Source organism: Lepidochelys kempii, chromosome 1 (genome assembly GCF_965140285.1).
Source record: "Lepidochelys kempii isolate rLepKem1 chromosome 1, rLepKem1.hap1, whole genome shotgun sequence".
NCBI lineage: Eukaryota > Metazoa > Chordata > Testudines > Cheloniidae > Lepidochelys > Lepidochelys kempii.
Genome location: NC_136380.1, coordinates 113,030,530 through 113,053,570, shown reverse-complemented (window position 1 = coordinate 113,053,570; position 23,041 = coordinate 113,030,530). Strand labels below are relative to the sequence as shown.

Here is a 23,041-nt window from a genome sequence, read left to right as displayed (position 1 = left end):
GAACAGATCCAGCCTGAGAATGTTGGCTCCAGAACAGGCCACATAAAGTGGTAACATTCCCTTTTCTCATTGATGATACATCACGGGGAGATCCACCATCCTCAACGAAGTGATTTTCACATTGCCATATCTGGATAGCGTGGACTGTGCTGGCCACAAGGTGAAACAGGCGAAATATCTATAGTACGTGGGTGTACGTGGGTGTAGTTTACTAGTGACACTCATGTCCAGTGTCCACCAGCAGCAGTATCTCCACACCTGCTAAATGGCAAGGGCAAATTTTAAAACTCTCTCAGGCCCGTGTAACCAAGTGGATCCCCTCAGGGATGGTATCTTCCTCCATCTCTTGGTCATCCATATAGGTGACGGCTGGGGCAGAGCGACACCATCTGGCAAAATGGTTACGTTTTCCACATCGGCAGCACATTTGTCCCTCAGCTGGACACTCCCGGAGCCCCTGACAGTGCCGGGCTCGGCAACACTTGCTGCAGCAAGGAGCCGTGTCAGCACTCTGCTCCTGCATCCGCCAATGATTAGAGCGATTCTCCTCATTCACCCACACGGTTACCTGACCCTCTGTCAATATGCTGTACCAGGGTGGCTTCAGTGATGTATGGTGTGAATGAGGATCCTGAAGAAGAACCTGGAGAGGTCTGGGTCTGGGAAAGGGTCTAAACCTCTTGAGTTGCAAATACAAATTGACAGCCAATCTCCACCACCCTGTACTGTCAGGGAATCTGGTCCATTAGGAGGCAATCCTGCAAATGTGGGGGTGGAATCTTCTCCATAAATTGATCCTGAATCATCTGATCAGTTAGGGGTGCAAATTTGCACAGATCTGCCAGTTCCCAGAGGCTGGCTGCAAACTGCTGGACTGACTCCCCAGGGAGTTACCTTGCTGCTGAAACTTAATGCGTTCGACCATTGCATTGGGTGTAGGTGAAAGTGGGCTGCTAGTGCCCTCTCTCTGCCTCCTGATACAATATGTTCGTCTCCAGAGTGGAGAAAATCCAAAAGCCTTCGGCACCTGGAATAGAAACGTATGCTGGTGAGCTTCAGGCGCCACTTCCAGACCATCTGCCTTCAAGTACATATCTAATGCTACAATTCACCTGGTCCATGGCAAGCATGGGTCTCCTGGTAGCACCAGGAATGGGGTAGGTGTGGTCACAGAGACTGGGAATTGCCTGGTAGCCGGGGCCACCCCTGGGTCCCACATCTTGTTGCCAAGTTATTGGAATACCACAGTGAAGACTACTCAGGTTTAAATGCAAACAAGAACTAACTTTTCTTCCAGGAGTCTTATGGGCAGCCCCTCTCTATGTTTCTTCAGGACCACCTGGGGCTCCTCATCCTCCAGGCTCCACTTCCTGGTTTCTTAAAGGAGCCACATCCCATAAGCAGCCATTCCCAACTACTACACTGGCGAAAGTCTCCAACTCAAGTGCATTGGGAGCACATATACCTGTCATGGATGTGTAGGTGCACAACACATCTTGAAGAACAACAGTTACTGCAGGTAGGTAAGTTACTGTAGGTAAGCCATTTTTTCCTGCAGGTCCTGAATTTTATCCTCAGTGCCACACCTGTAGAACCCAAACCTCCAAATAAAACAGAAGGGGTTGATCTAGCACTAATCCTTGAGTGCAGGGTTTGCCTGGCCCTATTCTATCTTCTAAATGGAGTGGAGTATTAAAGCTTGTCTGATGGAGATATGTTACTCCTTTTTGTTTTTATTCCTTTTGAAGACGGTATTAGGAATTAGCTCTATAAATAAGCTGTGAACAGACGTGTTAGATTTGTCTATTATCCAGGCTGCCTTGGGAGAGAGAAAGTTTTGTGCACCAAACATGAGAAACTGTACAGCTGTTGGCTTGCGTATTGTTTACGTGTTGATGCTAGCCAATAATGCTCGTCTTGCCTCATCAAAAATGTACAGTCTTAAAAGTAATGGCATTCTAGTTCGTAGAAATGAGAACTGCTGGAAAAGCTCCAAGACCCAGGCAGAGAGTAGACAGAGCAGATAAATTGTAAATCGAGCGTAGGGATATTGCATATACCTTACCGGGATTCATTTTATACTAATGCTCAAATTGGAAGAGCAGTGATGCTAGTCCCCTCACAAGTGATGGTAAATTCCAATTTATTTCATTTTTCATCCACTAATGTTTAGAAGCTGGGGAATATTGTACCCACCCATCCCTCCTGAATTACCACTGATATGTACATGAATCCAGCCTCTTCTGGGCTATGTAGCTGTAACAGTGCTTCTTGTAATGAATCTTAGATGTCACCTGATTATTATTAGTTGCATCAGTCCTGCTAGATGTATGCCCTGTTTAGTCAGTCAGTGTTTACAACCAGCCACTTTCTGACAGAATAGTGCTAAACTAGACTTCAGTGGAGGTGCACTGATTTACTCTCTAGCTGAGAGTCCAGCCTTCAGCATAAAACTCTGAGGCAAAATGAGTATTTAAAAGAGAAGCACTGTATCAGTTGTTTTCAAATAACTCAGTCATTCTGCTCTGACTGCAAGGCAGACATTTCCTAAGGAAATGCAATGTCTGGCGAACTATACAAAAGCTATGGAAAAAGGCATTGAAGCCAAGCATGCAGAAGCATAGAAAAGTGTCATAGAAGAGTTTTAACGGGGCCATGCATAGAATTATAGAGGTGTGTGCGTCCCAGAGTAGGCCATGGAGATGGATTCTCTGGAACCCAGTTAGATTTATATTGGCCGCCTAGAAATTATGGCAGTAAGTGAGCAATTAAAAGTGATTTGCACACACCCAGCAACTTTGTATAAATGGTAATTCATTAAAACAGGCCTTTATGAGGGACTTGCTCTTAGACAACAGGAAGGTGGTTGGCCATTCCTCTACTGCTATTTTAAACTTCACAAGTGAAAATGGGACTCCCCAGGGTGAAACGTATGGGTATAAAAAGGAACATGTCACAAATGAGTTAAATTGTTGAACACCAAGTAATTTTATCCTGCTAAAATTATAATCTAGGAGAAAAAAATTCAGGTAGACCAAATTATGAATAAGCTTTTTATGATAAAAAGCTAAGGATGTGCTCCCGCATTGAGCACACAAAGGTTCTTACCATGGCTTAGGAGACACCATTCCTTACAGCCACATTCCCAAGCATCTGGCTCAAAATGTGTTGCTGGAGTCACAGTGTAACAAGAGTAACTTTTAATTTTGTATTAATGCATGTTTGATTACTCTATAAAATGCATTATTGCAAAATTAAAAAGGCATTGAACTACACAAAATATATTAGAAGAAAAACCCTAGGAATTTGAAAACTTATATTTAAAGCTTTACATATAAGTATCTGATCCCATGTAGACTTTTGGGGCCAGATTCTTTGATTCAACATGGTCACTCCCAGCAGAGAATTCACTCCCAGCAGAGAATTCACTCTATGTAGGGGGAATCTCCTCAGAGTATGCCAGATCAGGATTGTGACCTGTTGGGGGAGGAGGGGGAGGGGGAGAAAAAGCATAGTGGAGCTGAGGTTTTTCATGCCCAGTCCTATGCTGGCATAAAGAGAATTTATGACAGGCTGGACAGCCCTGAATCAGGGAGCCACAACTGGCACCTTCTGGCTGCCACTCTCAGCTCACATCATTAAGCTTCAAGTAGTAGATTCTACTACACCTACCTTTCTATTAGCAGGTTAAAAATGAAGTGAATGATGGTTCCTGCTCCAAACCACTTTCCATAGGCAGAAAGTTCCACCTGTATCAGCAGTAGGTGATTAAGTCTGTGATCCTGCAAGTGGATCTGGGTGGGCAGATCTCGGTACTCACATAGATCCAGTTGCAGGATCAGGGACTTAGTTCTCTGGATACAAACCTCATCATGTGATATTGATATCAGGCTTAGAACCAGCTTCCTCTCCCAATTATTTTCCTTTTACTAACTTCAAAGACTTATTTTCTCTCTCTCCTATATGTGAATGTTCTGTGGGATTAGTTCTGGTCCTCAACAGCTAAAAAAGCTTGCCATGGATACAAACTAACCTGTGCTGCGAAGGGTGGACATTGACTGTGCAATTATTTAACTTTCATTTCTAACAGAGCACTCTAATGACTTTTTGACAGCTCATGAGTAATAGTCAATGCTGTGAACATAGTACTCCCGAAGAGAGATTTCCCCAGCACTTAGCCCTCCCCTCAAGTAGGCTGGCCTCAGGAATGTGGATGCTGATTATGCTTGTTATTATAAACAATTTAGAAAGAGCTGAGTTCAACCAGTCATTGCACAGAGTCCATAGAAACAATCCAGTGAGGCTGTGATCTGTCTTGCAGTCCAGGCAAGGAGAGAAAGCCAGCATGACTTCCCTCCTGCAGGATAAACTTCAGGAGATCCACAGTCAGGCTCCTTCTCCCAGCAAAGACTTCCATCACTTTACCATCACCAAACCAGAGGTAAAAAGTGTTCATTGACTTTCAATTAGCATTGTAAAAAAATCAACAGCTCATAATTGTGTTTCTCAAAATGTTACACTTTGTATTCAAAGCATATATAGTGTCACACAATGTTTCCAACATTTTTTTGCATCACAGTAATGTCAGAAGATGTCGTTTGTAGAATAAGTTTAGTCCTATAATTTGTATTGACTGATCTTTAATGCTTTGCTAAAGAAGATGCTTAAAACAAAGCGAATTTGAATTTCTTTTTCAAACTTGCAGTAAATTATCTGACATTCACTGTGCTGTTGGTAGTGATACTTTCACTCCTTGCTTTGTTAGTTTTGATAGTTCAATAGCAACCTAATATTCCATCATCATAGCAATACATGCAAAAAACTGTCTTAATATGACAGTAAGCTTGCAGAGTTAAAATCACTTATCCAAGAAATGAAAAAGCTAGGTTCCAGCAGCAGTGAAAACTTGGCTGGTTTTCACATGTTTTATGCCTTGTAGTATATGGATAATTTTTTCAAAAGCATCTATTACTTAGGAGTCTAAGTCCTAGTCTCAAAAGTGACTTAGGCAGCACAGCTGAACTCTTATACAAAGTCAATAGGACTTCATCTTCTAAATGCCTAAGTCATTTTTCAAAGTGTAACTTAGGCACATTTGAAAATTTTACCCTATATTTTGAAAATGTCTAATCCAATGGTTCTCATCCTTTTCCATTCTGGGATGCCAGGCATATGCGCCGAGTTTCTCATGTGCCAGGAGGTGCTCCCCCTGGCTCCGCCCCAGGTCCTAATTGATCTCCATCCCTTCCCCCAGGGCCCCACCCCCACCCTGCCTCTTCCTGCCTCAGTTCTGCCTCTGCCCCGCCTCTTCCCGCTCCCTCCCCTGAGTGTGCCAGGCCCTCGCTCCTCCCCCCTGGCACCTCCTGCATGCTGCGGAACAGCTGAATTCAGCTGGTGGGAGGCGCTGAGGAGATAGGAAGGCACTGATATGGGGTTGCTGGTGGGTGCTTAGCACCCCCCATTTTTTCCCCATGGGTGTCCTAGGTTCCTTTCCCTTTGTTTTCATGTATGGTATAAGAGTTGTGCTTAACAAATCTGTCATAATTGAGAAAAATAATGTGAATAAAGAGACAAACAAGTACAAGACTGTATGTGATGTTGACTCAAGTTTTTTAGGCTAGCGAATTTAAAACAGAGAAACAAAATCCTGTAGATTATTTCAGAGAGGCTGTGTGGTTTTGTTTTACACCAACTTACAAATGAGCGTGTTTAATTGATGCATACATCTGCAGTTTTGTGACCCCCAAAAGCAGTATTGGAAGAGTGATATGCTGTACAATTGTTTTTGTAAGCACTGATAAAAAGCTTCTTTGTGATTCTAGTCCTAAATTTGTATCTTTTCTTAAAAGATTACGAATGGGTTGTACAGTGTGAGATCAAAGTCCTCAGCCTCTGCATAGCTGTTTTTTGTTTGAATTTATTTTTGGCTAAATTTAATTGAATTTAGTCCCTGTATCCACACTCATTCTTCTTGGTGCTGGCTGTTGTAGGTGATCTGGAGGTCATCGAGGATTTCCTTTCAGCCTAATCAAGAAAAGATTTTCCCAAAGGAAGTGAGAAAACCCCACAGCGATATTTTGCTGAATGAACAGTTACACAGCAAGTATTGAGTTAGCAAACACAGAACAAACAGTATGACTAACGTTGTCTCTCTCCTCTGTGATATATATATGTCCTAATACCACTGCTGGTTTGGGGATATATGCTGTCGTAGTGTATGCACTCTCCATCCCCATTTTGGGGTGGGTCGTGGGGGCACCGTGGTTACAGTCTACCAGATTATCCTCATGCTTAAGAGAGCATGGTTTACAGGTTAAAATCAATATGGCAACTCTTGAGTTCGGTGCTGTGTGGCCTAATGGCCAGAAACAATATGGCTGCCCTCAGGCACAAGGCAGTACGGCCTAATGGCCAGAGTCAATATGGCTGCCCTCAGGCACAAGGCAGTACGGCCTAATGGCCAGAGTCAATATGGCTGCCCTTGGGATCAGGGCTGCAGGGCTTAATGGCTGCAGTCAGGGGCCACCACACAGGGGGGTGAAAGCTGGGGTAGGGGGACCTGGGCCCTCCCGGCTCCACCAGCTCCCAGTCCAGGGCCCTGTCAATGGCAAGTATGGTCACCACCCAGTAAGTGGGGCTCCTACTGCAACACTCTGACCTTCCTTGGATGGGAAATACCAGTCACACCTCCTCCCTGGTCAACTTCCTACTGTGTCTCCTGAAGCCGGGGTCTGTACTCCATCAGGGTCTCCGAGCTCCTTGGTGCAGGTAGCTCCCCAGGATTCCAACTCTGGTTGGCCGGCCGTAGGCCACAAGTCTCCAGTCTGGTCCTCGAGACCACTGGTTCCTGCAGTCAGGTGCTGAAGTGATTCCTGGGCTGGAGCCTCCACCAAGTGTCCTCCCTCCTTGGCAGTCAGCCTAGAATGAGCTGGTCTGCTCCCTTTTATACTGAGCCAGCAATTGGAGAATACCCAGCAGGGTCTGAGGGGTGGGACTTCCGCCGCCCATAATGTGGGGTTAACCCTTTCTTGTATAGTGCGGGGTATGCACACCCTGTCACATATACCCTTCTTTTTACCTGGTTAAAAACTTTATCCTCAAATCCACAACTCATTCCTGAAATCATTTTATACTATTTCATAGATTCCAATCATGTGTTTGTCTCTTCTCCCCCTCAACAATGCCCATAATGTGGGGTTAACCCTTTCTTGTATAGTGCGGGGTATGCACACCCTGTCACATATACTTTATCCTCAAATCCACAACTCATTCCTGAAATCATTTTATACTATTTCATAGATTCCAATCTATGGAATAGCTATCATGTGTTTGTCTCTTCTCCTCCTCAACAATGTCCATTATATAGAAGATCCTTGGACATAATTTGCAGACCAGGATTTATCCTTCGTGCCCATGTAGAAGCAATACAATTATCTATATCAACAAATTAGGTTTTTTCTCATAGTGAGACACTTGACAGTAACAAAGATAAAGTAGTGGTGTGCAATATAGTCACTGCATAGGACTATTTTCATTTATTTCAATCCCTTTTGGGATCAGTCAGTTATTTTAGAATTTTCTGTTTGTTTTTGTTAAATGGTGATGGTTGTAATGAACAGGGCACTAAACATGTAACCCCATATGGTACAGTAGCTATGGAGAAATCTATTAATCCTTGTAAGCGTCTTAAACACACATTGAAAACCCTTATGCCTTTTGTGACAAATGTGATACTTACATTTCAAAGTGTTTTCTTCTGAGGTAGCTGGTGTTTATATAAGGAACTGACAAGCTTTCAGTATGCAATGGTCTACAGCATTTTTATTGCAGGATGGTGTTCTAAGACAAGGAAATGGCCTGTGTTCATTCTGCTGAAGAAAACGCTACATCTTTCATTTGACATGCCTGGGCCTTTATTATTCCACTTTTAAGTATTATGGAAGTGCTAAATTATCTTTCCTGGGTTGGTAGTTAATATTATTTCAGTGAATTATCTTTAATTGAAATTTTGCTGGGGGTAGAACACTCAGTTCTGAAAGAAATTATATTACTGTCAATAAAGGGAGTTTAGCATCTCTTATTAGCAACTGTGATCTCTTTACATCTTGCCCAAGTTGTAGCTACAATGCAGTAATCAGTCCTTGCCGATACCTCCCCATTTTGTATCACATGAGTTCTCTTCTAGGCCTTTTTAGTGGCAGCAGATAATCCCTTCTTCATCAGCAGTGGGGTGACTTCCATTTGGTTTTGACCAGTAAGAGTTGATTTGTCTTCAGTATCACTAGCTTTACATATGTATTTTAAAAGTTCATTACACGTGTGTGACATTTTGGGGAACACCCGGGCAGGGGTTCTGTCACCACCTGACTTGTAACTTTGGGTGCCTTAATGCTATGGCTCTGAGTTCTGACACCAGTAGCCAGCCTACATGAATAAAGTGTCTCAGCCCTGGCTTCTAGCAGCCTAGTTACTCCGTGCATGGTAACCTCAACAACTTGCTCCAGTTCAGAGTTCCCCAAATCCATCTCCCCAAGTTCTTCACTATCAGACACTTGGGCTTTTCTGCTCTGGCTTGTTGCTCCCAAAGGCATGAAACCTGCCCCCAGTCATCAGTTCTCTTTGGAACACATTGGAAGCCCAGTTATCAGTTCTCTGTGGGGCTCAGTTTGCTTATCAGACACCTGGTTGGTGTCAAAATAAGCAAAATGTTTATTTAGTAGAAAAATCATAGTTCAAGTGATTGCCTGCGTCCATTTCACTGTAGGTGCGTGTGTGCGCTTCAGTGCACAGTTGTCAAGAGAGGTTTTCCCTTAGCGGTACCTGGTGCGGGCGGCATGAGCACCTTCTGCTGCCTTGCGCACTGCACACAGGCATAAAGGGTGGAGCCACCCACCCTGACCCCTTCAGTTCCTTCCTACTGCTTGTGATGGTTGTCGAAGCTTCCATCCTTGCCTCTGCAAATCTTTTTGTCTAGTGTATAAATAGTGCCGGTTTTAGCATCTATATAGTTAGTTCAGTTTAGTGTCATTTAAAAGAATGTTTTTGTGGCTCCAGTGCCCAATCTGTGTACCTGCCCTGATTCTGGCGATGTGCTGCACTCTTTGGGTTTCAAGCCCTGCCATTTTGGTGGTAAGGCAATGCTTAAAAGTGACCCTCACCCCACCTGCCCTAAGTGCTTGGGGAGGCTAACGTAAGTGACAGATGTAGCATCTGTAAGGGCTTTAAGTCCTGCTCCAAGAAAAACAGGGCAGCCAGACTTAAATTAATCGGCACTCCATCCTCCATCCGAACCATATGTGTTAGTTAGTAGTGCACCTCCAGCATTACTGGTACTGAGAGGCAGATTGGTGTTGCTGGCATCATAAAATGGACTGGTACCAGGGCCATCAAGGGAGGCACAGACGCTGAGTTCATCTAAGGACTCGGGAGTGAGCTCAAAGAGGAGGCACTCTCCAGAGCATATCACCAAGCAGGGGAGTTTGTTGATTCCAAAGACTAATATGGGCCTGTTGAGACCAACTTCTGAAGTACCATCATCGGGATCGCCTCACACCCCGGTACAGCAGAGCACTTTCCTGATACCATCTGATCCTGAGGCAACTGAGGCTGCAAGAGAGTTATTGAACCTCTCAGTAGCGCCATCACTGGCAGTTTAGGAGTCTTGCCCAGCACCAGCGCCCAAGGAACCAAAATTGGCGGCTTCACCTCCACACCATGCATGTCCAGCAGATTTGGCTGTTACTGTAGCAATGAAGTTGGTCCTGTCTAGTAAAAAGCTGCAGATGAGCTCTCCTGTTCCCCTTTCTTCAGAGTCTGAACCTGCCTCACCGGTACTGATGGGTACAGAACCATAATGCTCACAAGAAGAGGATTCTTCTTTGTCAGATTTTGAAGTGGGTTCCCATGTGTCCCAGCCTAGCCATTTTCACCATCAGGAGCATACTACTTGTCCACCTTGGTTTCAGCACAATATCAACGGGGGGCATACCGACGGGACCCTTGGACCACACATAGTTGGGGATTGAGATCATACCACTGGCCCTTTTAGAACCTGTGGAGGTTTCCCCCTCAATCAAGAGTGTCCTCACATCCCCTTCAGCTGGCTCCAGGGTTGAAAGTAAGGCGGTACGGGCTGGTACGGTGTACCGGTAAAAGGTAGCTGCCAATACCGGCCTGGACTGCTGACTTTAAAGCGCTGCTTTAATGTCGCTGCCCCTTTTGTACCCATGATCAGCAGCCCTGCCGGGTCCCTACCCCATACCGGTAAGTTCTGCATTTTACTTTCACCCCTGGCTGGCTCTGCCTACGGGCTGTCAGGAGCACTGAAGCTGCAAACACCTTGCGTCAGTACCAAGCCCAGCACTGATTAGGTTCAGGGCTCTTCTCACAGGCAAGCCTGAGAAGAATGGGAACTAGACCAGCCCCAGAACCAATGGCATCCTCTTCCTTATTCCCTGCTGAGGCAATTTTGGCAGACCCTATTTCTCTGACTCCTGATGATTTCAGGACACATCAGGAGTTGAAGATGATGAATTTGGCCCTGGACATCCACCCAGAGGAGGCTTGTGGACATCTTGACATTGGTGGCTCTGTCTAGTGTAGCTCTGCCTATTAATAAGATTATTTTAGAGCCCAACTAGGTTCTTTGGCAGACCCCAGTTCCCCTGCTGCCTACTGCAAAAAGGGTGGAGAGGAAGTAATATATCCCCTCTCAGGGGTTTGAACATCTATATCACATCCCCCACAGGGCTCCCTGGTAGTTTTGGCAGCCAATGAAAGTGAGAGACAGGGACACCAGTAATCAACCCTGAAGAACCAAGAGGCCAAGAAGTTGGACTTATTTGCAAGGAAGCTTTATTCCACAGGTAGGTTACAACTTGGTATTACAAGTGGGAAAGTTTTGTTGTGGTGATACAATTTTTCATGTGGGATACAATTTTAAAGTTCAAGGACAAGCTCCCAGATGATGCAAAACAGGATTTCCACATATTGATCAAGGAGGGCAAGTTGGTTGCCAGAGCAGCTCTGCAGGCTGGTCTGGATGCAGCAGATTCTGCAGCTCATGGCATGGCCTCTGCCATCGCTCTGAGACGTTCGTCATGGTTGCAATCTTCTGACCTCCCTCCAGAGGTTCAGCAAACAGTTCAGGACCTCCCATTAGAAGGGTAACAGTCCCAGACCGCCAAAAAGGTGGGACAAACCAGAACAAAACGGGTGGAGGGAGGAGAGAGAAACAACCCTGGTCTCAGTTGGAGTGTATACCAAAAGGAACAACCTCAGACCACACCCTACTACCGGGGGCAGCCCAAGGCCTCAACTAGACCCCAAGGAACACTCCAGACTCCTTATTGTCCCACCACACCGTTCTCCAGCAACCCACCTCGCCCCAGTGACCCATCAGCTGGACAATGTTTAAATGTAATGAGCCGGGCATGTAAAGGCCAACTGCCCCAAGAACCCCAACAGATTACAGTTCATTGCACCGGGGTCACACCAAAGGTCCTCAGGCCCAGATGCCTCCCAGATACCCTCAGAGCGGAGGGAAACTGTGAGTGTGAGCGGGAATAAGGTCACAGCGTGAAGGGACACCGGAGCACAAGTGTCGGCTATCCATGCTTCCTTAGTGGACCCCAATTTAATTGACCCAGAGGTCCAAGTGATGATTCAACCCTTCAAGTCAAACTCTTTCGTCTTGCCTACAGCCAAGTTTCCGGTCCACTACAAGGGCTGGTCAGGAACGTGGACTTTTGCAGTCTATGAGGATTATCCCATCCCCATCCTGTTGGGGGAAGACTTGGCCAGTCATGTGAAGCTAGCCAAGAGGGTGGGAATGGTCACCCGCAGCCAGGCTAAGCAAGCTGTCACACCTAGCTCTGTTCTGGAAACTTCTACCAGGACCCGGTTGGAGGTGATAAAACTGGACCCCATGCTAACGTCTTGAACAGCAATAGTGGATCCAGTCACAAAAACCCAGACAGAGCCAGTCCCAGAACTGGAACCGGTGGAACAACCAGCACCAGAACCATTACCAACACTGAATCCAGTACTTGCAACCCCAACACCAGAGGGCTGTACCGAACCTGCACCGGTAGCAGCAGATAACCTTACACAAGAGGCTCAGCTGAGGTCTGAACCCCAACATAGTGCACCAGGAAAACGCGGTTCACAGTCAACGGAAATAGCCCCATCACCTGCATCGCTTCCAGAGGGACCAAGCCCAGGTCCACAATCCAATGAGGAACTGATGTCTCCAGCATCAAGGGAACAGTTCCAGACCGAACAGGAAGCAAATGAAAGCCTGCAGAGAGCTTAGACAGCAGCACAGAGCAACCCACCGCCTCTCAGCTCTTCCAATCAATCCAGGTTTGTTGTAAAAAGAGAACTTTTATACAAGGAAACGTTTTCTGGTGAACACCAGGAACACTGGCATCCCCAGAGACAGTTGGTAGATCCAGCTAAATACCGGGTAAAGCTATTAAGCTTAGCCCCTGATCATCCTAGTGGCCATGCTGAGGTGAACAGTACCAAAAAACATTTGGGAAAGTCGTTCCACTGGGAGGAAATGGGCAAAAATGTTTCTACCTATGTCCGGACTTGTGAGGTGTGCCAAAGAGTTGGAAAACCCCAAGACCAGGTCAAAGCCCCTCTCCAGCCACTCCCCATCGTTGAGGTTCCATTTCAGCGAGTAGCTGTGGATATTCTGGGTCCTTTTCCGAAAAAGACACCCAAAGGAAAGCAGTACATACTGACTTTCATGGATTTTGCCACCCCTTACCATCATCAAACAAATGGCCTGGTGGAGAAGTTTAATGGAACTTTGGGGCCATTTATCAATACATAAATTCGTAAATGAGCACTCCAATGATTGGGACCTAGTGTTGCAGCAGTTGCTCTTTGCCTACAGAGCTGTACCACATCCCAGTTTAGGGTTTTCACCATTTGAACTTGTATATGGCCACGAGGTTAAGGGACCATTACAGTTGGTGAAGCAGCAATAGGAGGGGTTTACACCTTCTCCAGGAACTAACATTCTGGACTTTGTAACCAACCTACAAACCACCCTCCAAACCTCTTTAGCCCTTGCTAAAGAAAACCTAAAGGATGCTCAAAAAGAGCAAAAAGCCTGGTATGATAAACATGCCAGAGAGCGTTCCTTCAAAGTAGGGGACCAGGTCATGGTCTTAAAGGTGCTCCAGGCCCATGAAATGGAAGCGTTGTCGGAAGGGCCATTCATGGTCCAAGAGCGCTTGGGAGCTGTTAATTATCTCATAGCCTTCCCCACCTCCAACCAAAAGCCTAAGGTGTACTATATTAATTCTCTAAAGCCCTTTTATTCCAGAGAATTAATTTATTTCAGAGAACTGTTTGTCAGTTTACAGCCCAGGGAGAAGATGATGCTAAGTGGCCTGAAGGTGTCTACTACGAAGGAAAAAGTGATGGTGGCGTGGAAGAGGTGAACCTCTCCATGACCCTTGGGTGTATGCAGCGACAGCCGATCCAGGAGCTGTGCACTAGCTATGTGCCGACATTCTCAGCCACACCAGGACTGACTGAATGGGCATACCACTCCATTGACACAGGTAATGCTCACCCAAATAGAGCCCAACCTTACCGGGTGTCTCCTCAAGCTAAAACTGCTATAGAACAGGAGATCCAGGATATGCTACAGATGGGTGTAATCTGCCCCTCCCACAAGGCATGGGCATCTCCAGTGGTTCTAGCTCCCAAACCAGATGCGGAGATACATTTTTGCGTGGACTACCGTAAGCTAAATGCTGTAACTCACCCAGACAACTATCCAATGCCACGCACAGATGAACTATTGAAGAAACTGGGATGGGCCCAGTTCATCTCTACCTTGGACTTAACCAAGGAGTACTGGCAGGTACCGCTAGATGAATCCGCCAAGGAAAGGTCAGCCTTCATCACACGTCGGGCTGTATGAGTTTAATGTGCTCCCTTTCGGACTGCGGAATGCACCCGCCACCTTCCAAAAACTTGTAGATGGTCTCCTAGCAGGATTGGGAGAATATGCAGTCGCCTACCTTGATGATGTGGCCATATTTTCGAATTCCTGGGCAGAACACCTGGGACACCTACAAAAAGTCTTCGAGCGCATAAGGGAGGCAGGACTAACTGTTAAGGCTAAAAAGTGTCAAATAGGCGTAAACAGAGTGACCTACCTTGGACACCAGGTGAGTCAAGGAACGATCAACCCCCTACAGGCCAAAGTGGATGCTATCCAAAAGTGGCCTGTCCCAAAGTCAAAGAAACAGGTCCAATCCTTCTTAGGCTTGGCCGGATATTACAGGCGATTTGTACCGCAATACAGCCAAATCACCGCCCCACTGACAGACCTAACCAAAAAGAAACAGTCAAATGCCGTTCAGTGGACTGAAGAGTGTCAGAAGGCCTTTAACCAGCTTAAAGCAACACTTATGTCTGACCCTGTGTTAAGGGCCCCAGACTTTGACAAACCGTTCCTAATAACCACAGATGTGTCCGAGCGTGGTGTGGGAGCAGTCTTAATGCAGGAAGGACCAAATCAAAAGTTCCATCCTGTTGTGTTTCTCAGCAAAAAGCTGTCTGAGAGGGAAAGCCACTGGTCAATCAGTAAAAAGGAATGTTACGCCATTGTCTACGCTCTGCAAAAGCTATGCCCATATGTTTGGGGACGGTGTTTCCACCTGCAAACCGACCATGCTGCGCTACAGTGGCTTCATACCACCACGGGAAATAACAAAAAACTTATTTGGTGAAGTTTAGCTCTCCAAGATTTTAATTTTGACATACAACACATTTCAGGAGCTTCTAACAAAGTGGCTGATGCACTCTCCCGTGAAAGTTTCCCAGAATCAACTGGTCCAAATCGTCCTTAAGATGTGGGAAATATTGTCAGTCTTTATACAATTAGTAGTATATTTAGAGATGCATCTGTCTTATTAACTCTGTTTTCTCCTAGAACTCCAGAAAGAAATCACAGCCAGTGTTTCACCCTATCTGTGATTTGGGGGGCGTGTCGTAAATATAAAGGGAAGGGTAACCACCTTTCTGTATACAGTGCTATAAAATCCCTCCTGGCCAGAGGCAAGGCCCTTTCACCTGTAAAGGGTTAAGAAGCTAAGGTAACCTCGCTGGCAACTGACCCAAAATGACCAATGAGGGGACAAGATACTTTCAAATCTGGAGAGCAGGCGGGAACAAAGGGTTCAGTCTATCTGTGTGATGCTTTTGCTGGGAACAAAAAATTAATCAGGTTCTTAAAAGAAGAATTTTAATTAAAAAAAAAGGTAAAAGAATCATCTCTGTAAAATCAGGATGGTAAATACCTTACAGGGTAAAAACCTTAAGTTACAAAAAGACACAAAAACGGGAATATACATTCCCTCCAGCACAGCTTATTTTACCAGCCATTAAACAAAAGAAAATCTAACACATTTTCTAGCTAGATTACTTACTAACTTAACAGGAGTTGGAAGGCTTGTGTTTCTGATTTGTTCCCAGCAAAATCATCACACAGACAGAGAGAACCCTTTGTCCCTCCCCTCCTCCAGATTTGAAAGTATCTTGTCCCCTCATTGGTCATTTTGGGTCAGGTGCCAGCAAGGTTACCTTAGCTTCTTAACCCTTTACAGGTGAAAGGGTCTTGCCTCTGGCCAGAAGGGATTTTATAGCACTGTATACAGAAAGGTGGTTACCCTTCCCTTTATATTTATGACAACACTGCATAGTCTCCAGGACTCTAGAGCAACCCTAGAGTCCCTGGGCATTTACATCCCAGCAGTAAAGCAGAAGGCCTTCTGTCCTCACCAGTCCCAGGGATTTCAGGGGTTTGCCCCTCAAGCTCAGCAGCTGCCAAGGAAGAAGAGCAGAGGTTACAAAAGACACCCACCAGCATCCTCTGCCCCTGCAGCTTCTGGTTCATCAAGGCATCCTCCTCCAATACCTCATTTTGATGAGCTGGCCAGGAACAGACTGCCAGTTCTTAGAATGCCATCTTTTTCTTCCCTGATTTTTGCAAACCACCTGTCCCACTTCCATAGTGCTTGGGCCCACATCACAAGAGATCAATAGGTTCTAAGCATGGTGGAAGTGGGATATACACTCCAATTTATTTCTAACCCCACCCTCCCATCCCATTTCCCTGTCCCTCTTCAGTGACCTGTCTCATGAGACTGTGTTGCTGCAAGAAATACAGTCACTTCCCCTTGTAGGAGCTATAGAGGTCCCTCCACTGTTCAGGGGGAAGGGGTTTTACTCCTAAAATTTCTTGATCCCAAAAGCAAAAGGGGGGTTTCAGGCCTATTTTAGATCTAAGGGAGTTAAACAAGTTAAACAAGGGGGAGAAATTCAGGTGGGTTGGGGAGAAGATCCACAGACCCCAAAACAGGCCAGAACATTGACCTGCAGTGCAGCTCCCTGTGGTCACTTCTCCAGTCCATGGGTTAGAGCGGTGGCTGCAGCTCTTCTTTCCCATTTGCATGTGGGGTTGAGGCTACTGGATCAATATAAATAGGGATCCTGTGGCCCCCTTCCCAGGCTAGTCCCCGTAATAACTTGCCATCCCAGCCTGTGTGCGACTGGTGCAGAGACTTCTGTGGTACAGACAGCCTCTTTTATTCTCCCTTTTGTTACAGCTGCCCTTCCCACCACATATCCATGAGTTATCTCCCCCCTTGCCCCATGCAAACTATCAGCAAATCGTGTTGCTTCTTCCCTCCATAACATCTCTAAAAACTGCCCCCTCTCTTTCATCCCCTGCTGTTAATTGTAATCCTTTTTCTGCTAAATCACAGTCTCTTTCCTCCTAACAGGAGGGTGTACACATGCTCCTAGTGCTGGATCCTACGTCTAATTACAGTGTCTCACTGGGGACCTTGCATTTATGAACATGCCTTAAAATTACTCATTTCCAGAGAGCTGTTTACCTGCAATTTATTTAGTATCTATTCTTTTCTTTTCTTCTTTTTACACAGAGCAAATGCAGAATATCTTTGGTAACAAGATGCTGGAATACACGCTGAATTTGTGTCAGGGATGTTATGATTTCCTAGCTCGAATGCCTGATAACCTGATTCTGCACATCCTGTCATTTCTTAACACAGATGACATCAGACAGCTGTCAAAAACTTGCAAGAAGTTTCAGCAGGTAATTGTATAAGTACTCACATATTACTACTGATGTTGCCATGAATTTGAAACAAACGGGGTCTTAAGGTTATGAAGGCTGGAGCTTTACATTATCATTTTATGACACAGGGGCACTGTGATCCATGGATCCATCACCACTGATTTCTGTGGTAACTAGAGATGGAACTAAGTAGGCGAATGCAGATCTGGATTTTGAACACTTTAGGGGGATCAGGATCTCCCCTCTCTAGTGGGAATTAGAATCTTGCTATGGACACAAATAGTCTAAAACCGTATTCTGCTTGGCCAATTGAACCTTTACGATGTCACAGCCATGCCTCCGAACACAAGAGCTGACGACCTGAATCCTAATCATCAAAAAGAAAATTCCTACAATTGTGATTTTAAAACATACGGACTTGGGGGTGGGGGAAGGAAAGATGAAAACTGCTAGCTCTTTCTATTTCTTTTCTACCCTCATCTAATATAATGTGATTTATACCTGAACCCCTTTGAGGAAGCTTGACAACAGCAAAGGTAAGGTTTATTCCCCTCACTGTTTCACAGAACCCATTCTTCATTTCCCTTTCCCTCTGCATTTTCACCTCTCCCTCTCTCTCTCCCCTGGTGCATCCTGGGAATCGTAGTACCTTAACTCAAAGCTACTAGAATCACCTGGGAACAAACTTACAAACACAAACTGTGGTAGCTATTGGCACCTAGCTTGATACAACAATGGGCTAAGAGTTTCACTTTTAAAATGTAGCTGCATTCTCTCCCTGTACCTTTCCTACCAACCCTTTCTCCCGTCTGTCTTTGTTTTTTCCACCTCTCATAAGCTCTTTAGCAAATAAATGGGGAGCCTTAAACGAGTTCACCACTCAGGTTATCAACTTAAACTTTATCATGAAAGCTGCCTAGCCAAGCTGGAGAGCAGCAATTGGACTGATAGGAGAAGTTATGGTTTCTTTTGAAGTTCTGCTATGGGAAGCATGGGACAGGATCTCTATGTGTAGTAGAAATCTATTTCATGTTACAGAAATCTTTGAAAGTAAATTATCCAGAGGCAGTTCCAACACACTGCCAGAACTGAATGCTTGCTAGCTGGTCAAAGGGTCAAGATGTTTCAGTTCTTTTCCTATAGTATCTCATCGGACCTGCACTTTGGACATCTAACACTTGGCCTGGGATTTACTAGCTATATACACTGTACCTTTGTGTAGAAGTTAGCAGGACATCTTACTTTCTCAAACAAATCAAGGGCTGTTGACAGGGCATACGTAGGCCAAAAAATGTAATATCCCTTTTCTTTATCTAGATCCTCCTCACCCAGACAAGCTACCATAGCTAAGCAGCATGCCACAATATCTGCTAAAATACAATCTCTTTCTTCCCAGCTTGTAGGAGAAATAGCTGATTAGTTTAGTTATGTATGTGTATGCATGAAGAATTTATGGAGAGAAAACTAAGCAGAAGAGACACATTCTGCAGTTAGTTGTGAATATAGTAAATATAGTACGGTTCATGATCATTCCTACCTCTGCTGATGGCGAGTTCCATAGCGTAGGTCCTGTGTCTGTGAAGCTCTGTCTCCTCCACTAATCAACCTCGCTGTCCTGAAAGATAGTGGTATGGGAGGGAGAGGTATCTAGGGCCAGTCCTAAGACCTTTAGTTGCACTCTATAGTCAATGGGGAGCCAGTGCAGAGAGCAGAACACCAAGGTCACGTGTTGGCAGCAATCTATGTTGTTAAGCAGATGGCAGGCTGCGTGTTACTTCTTCTCAATCCCTGTCAGTTTACTTCTCTCTTTAGTCATTGGCTCTTTCATCTAAAATTATCAACTGCATTAACCAATGTATGAGAGAAGTTACAACACACAAACAACATTTACTATTCCGGTGCAGCTCTGGCTTTGACACTGCGTAGCAGAAGACTAAAGTAAGCTACAGCTCTCAAATATGAAGCATGAAACCTTCTTCTAATACTACAGCTTTCGCTTCATCTTTGTGGTAGCATCCAGACATATTCAGGAATCAAATTACCAGTAATGTTTTCCTTTTTGCAATGAATATTTTACAGTACCCTGAGCAAGCCCAGTGAACACAGTGCCTTTGTTTAATGTGCATCATTTAGTCCTAATAAGCATCATGTCTCACATTAGTGATTTTAATTACTGAGAGATCCAGTCGTTCAAACAGAACGTGTTCAAAGGAGAAGGTAGTGGGCCTGCTTGTGCTCTCAGTTACTAACGTTTTGCAGATATGTTACTTCGTTGACTTCAGTCTGAGTTACTCTGGATTACGACAGGGAGAGAGGAGAATCAGACCTAGGTGACCCAGATTTTCAAGTGTCCATTTAAGGTGTAATCAGCCTGTTTGTTAGAACTGGGTGCATGGGGGCCATCTGGCAGGCATGAGACCCTCCCCCACATGAGGGTGAATGGCCCTCTGTGCTGGTGCTTTTTTTGCAAGGCTTCAAGCTGAATGCTAGCTCTGTGCACACCCACATAGGGACATTGTGGGTGGGAGGAGGCATGACCAGACATCCCTGTGGCCTGCTGATTTTTCTGCTACCACAAGGCCCATAAGGACTATGGAAATGGGAGGTGCAAATATGAATAATCCTCAGACCTGCCCTAGTCTGTGCCGGGGCCAAGACAGCACCAACCAGCTCCCAAATAGGGAAGGCATAAGCTACATCTTCTCAGTCCCCACTCTGGCCCTGGCCCAGGGGCATTTCCCCTTCCTTTGGGTACATTTTGTAGAATAAGATGTTGTGGGGAGCAAGGGCTCCCTCAGCCCCCTCCAGATCCCACTGTCCATCATTTATACTGTCTCCCATCCCCAGTTAATAACACATGAGAGGTTATCTGAATCATACAAATAAGCAAAAGTAAGATCCTCTCCTCTCCCTTTCCCTTAGGAGAGAGGGCACGGTGGGTGACACCAGCAAGGCAGAGGTGGCCTGTCTCTCAGGTGGTCTTTCTGGACTCAGCTCTATGTGCTTGGTCTATCAGGATCTATTGCCCGTTAGTGGGGCTATCTTCAGCCCCTCCTCTTGGGACGTACAGCTTTATAGTTGGCCTGTACAGCTTCGGAAGCAGTGCAGCCTGTGACTGTCCTTGTTATCAGCAGTCTCCAAAGCTAAGCAGCCTTCTCCCTGTGGCAGGTTTTCCTTTTTAAGCTTCTCCCCTTCAGGCAGAATAAGTCTTGCAGGTGTGCCTCATTAGGGCTGAAGAGGCCCAGAAGAGCTCGTTAGTCTCCTCTCCCCCAGAGCAAGGGCATGTCCCTTCACAGATGTAAATAATTAAATGTAATAAAACTGGCATAAGTGGCAATTGCACCTTTTGGCATTCAGCAGATCTGCAAACCAGAAACATACACACCAAGGAGATGAAGGTGTACGGAACTGTAGGAACAGGAACTAACAGGGGATGCAAGATAAAGCGGCTTCCCACGACAAGTTTAAACTTACGTCCACCACGTCACTCCCACAGGACAAATTCAGCTCTAGGATAAGCAAGTTCATCTTCTACTGATAGCATGATTTTGCTCTCACCCTGTTTTTACTGAGGAATTCCATTTACTTCAGTGGAGTTACTCTTGTTTCATCAGGATGGGAGATCAGAACCAGGCCCACTGGCTTCAATAGGTGTTGCAGTCACTTATTCCAGGGTTTGGTATGCACAGAATACCAAATCAATGCAAATTCATTTGTTCTGCACACCCAGTGTTCCACATTGTCCCCTTTAGCGCCGCACACAGAACATGGGTGGAAGGAGGGGCAGTTGCCTCCTCTGGTCCCTGTGGAGGCCTCTGCCTGGGGTCTGGAACCTGCATGGGGAATGGAAACGGGATAGGCTGCGGGGAGAACACACATCAGCCCCCTTCCAGCCAAAGGGAAATTCCCTGAAGAAGACAATACAGGCTGTATTTTCTGCAGAGCCTTCTCCCAGTGGTTGCCAAAAGCAGCCAGCCATTGGAGTGTGCTGCTGGGGTCTGGAGCCGGCATAGGGCCCCTGCCCGAATGGCCTGACCTCCTCCTACTTATCTCCCAGGGTTAGAAGTGGGCCCAAATGCCTTTCCCATGGTGGGGCCAAGCTCCTGTCTTCCCTCCCACATAGGATGATGTAGCAGAGAAGAGGGGAATCACTGCAAGGGGATCCTCATGGAGGTTTCCTTCCTGGGCCTCCCTCCTACAGATTTATCTTTGGGAGGGGTTTGACCCGGGACACTGAACCAAATTACATTACTTTGTTGCTTATGTTCATTTTTTGACCAACTTGTACCATCATTTAAATCACCACTGAAATTTGTCCCTGGTCTTGTTGTGAAATATTTTGCCAAACAAGGGTATTATTTAGCCTGACATGCTGAAAAAGGTAGAAGAATTTGTATTGATATTAGCAGTCAAATCTCTTCTATACTTGTGCCACTTTTAACCAAAGGCCCCCCTCCCCCACTGGCTTAAGTAAAATAATGTAAAGGGAAAACAAACAAACAAAAACAACTAACCACCCACTATCCCCCACACCCTCCTCCCCCCAAAAACCCAATTAGCTGTGAGGCGTCAGATTCTGAGGTCATTACACTACTTTAAAAATGGAGTAACTCCTGTGACTTGAGATTTACACCAGTATGTTCTAAAATGAGATCAGACTATGGCCTAATGAAGTGTATATTGTGTAATAACCATTGCAAATATTCATTTTAGTTATGTAGCCGTGAAGAACTATGGGAAAGAGTTAGACGGCTACAAGATAAACACACTAATGAGCTGAAGATTATGAGGGTCCCAGTTTACAAGAAGCTAACATACTTCAATCAAAAGCCCAGTCAGAGAAGATGCAGAGAAGACAGACCACATTCTTTTAAATGTGATTGGCAATTATCAGACTAGACTGACAGACCACGCATCTTTTTTAATATTATGTTGCTATTGTGAATAAAACCCTATTGTGGAGATAAAGAGAATTATAATAAGTAAATATGAATTTTCTCTAGACATGTATGAGATCACAGAGCTTTCCTTTCATAAGTTAAAACTGAAAGGGTACCATTAATTTGAAAACCCCATTCCTATCTAATTTTTTTTTAAATCTTTATTACAAATACTTCATCAGAAAAAGATTAGTGATTTTTATACCTTTCTCTTTTTGTGCACGTAACATCATTTTTGTGTATAGTCAGTTTCACTGTTTTGTTGATGATTCACAGCTCTATTGGGACACTACTTAGCCAAATCTGAAAGCGAACCCTGGTGTAGCTCAGACACCTGCCTAAAGGAGTCTTTGAAAAAAATAAAGACATGACGGAATGACTTACAGCAATTTATTTTATTATGCAGAAAACTTAGGGTGTACTATTTAAAGGGTGCTGTATCAGAAAACTGAGTTGTTGAAGTTGCCAGTGTGAAGTTTTTGAAATTTAGTCAGTGTGCATTTAAAAATGCTTCAGGCCATGAACAGATTTTATTTAATGATCCTTTGCAGTCCACTTCATTCTGCCTTACAAAAAGTAGCTCCTAAGATGCACATATTCTTATTGCGGTTCACTACATACAGAAGGACTTACCCACTATAAAATATTGATGACTTGACCCACAAGTAATGTCTTCAGTGAAGAAAGGGTGCAACAGACAGAGATGGCTGTTGGTCATTAAAATGCTGAAAGTTCTTATTAAACACAGAGTATAACCTCTTGCAGCCTAACTGAATATTGAACTAAATTCAGCTGTGGCGTCAGTGGATGCAATACCATTGTCGTCAATGAAATTGCAAGACTGAGTCTGGGTTGTTGTGCAAAGCGAGTTAATATGGTAGAAATCAAAATTTTCACACCATTTGTACTCTGCATGAAGGCTGGCTGCACATCTGCATTAATTTGTGTGCTACCAGATTGCCTCATTCGA

General features: G+C 45.0%; 1 protein-coding gene across 1 annotated transcript; it reads left to right on the top strand.

The window, feature by feature from the left end:
- The first annotated feature begins 1,222 nt into the window (after nt 1–1,222).
- On the top strand, nt 1,223–22,197 carry LOC140904985 (F-box only protein 36). The gene is made up of 5 exons (XM_073327421.1): nt 1,223–1,519; nt 4,322–4,441; nt 5,991–6,099; nt 16,977–17,149; nt 21,845–22,197. The coding sequence occupies exons 1-5, from the start codon at nt 1,322–1,324 to the stop codon at nt 22,028–22,030; spliced, it is 786 nt and encodes a 261-aa protein (XP_073183522.1). The 5' UTR covers nt 1,223–1,321; the 3' UTR covers nt 22,031–22,197.
- The last annotated feature ends 844 nt before the right edge of the window (nt 22,198–23,041 follow it).

Bases quoted from the DNA above. Each gene is read 5' to 3' on its own strand.
- LOC140904985 (XM_073327421.1), top strand. From the start codon at position 1,322: ATGTTTCTTCAGGACCACCTGGGGCTCCTCATCCTCCAGGCTCCACTT. The intron at 4,442-5,990 runs GTAAAAAGTGTT...TGGCTGTTGTAG, and splicing joins TTACCATCACCAAACCAGAG to GTGATCTGGAGGTCATCGAG. The intron at 6,100-16,976 runs GCAAGTATTGAG...CTTTTTACACAG, and splicing joins GCTGAATGAACAGTTACACA to AGCAAATGCAGAATATCTTT.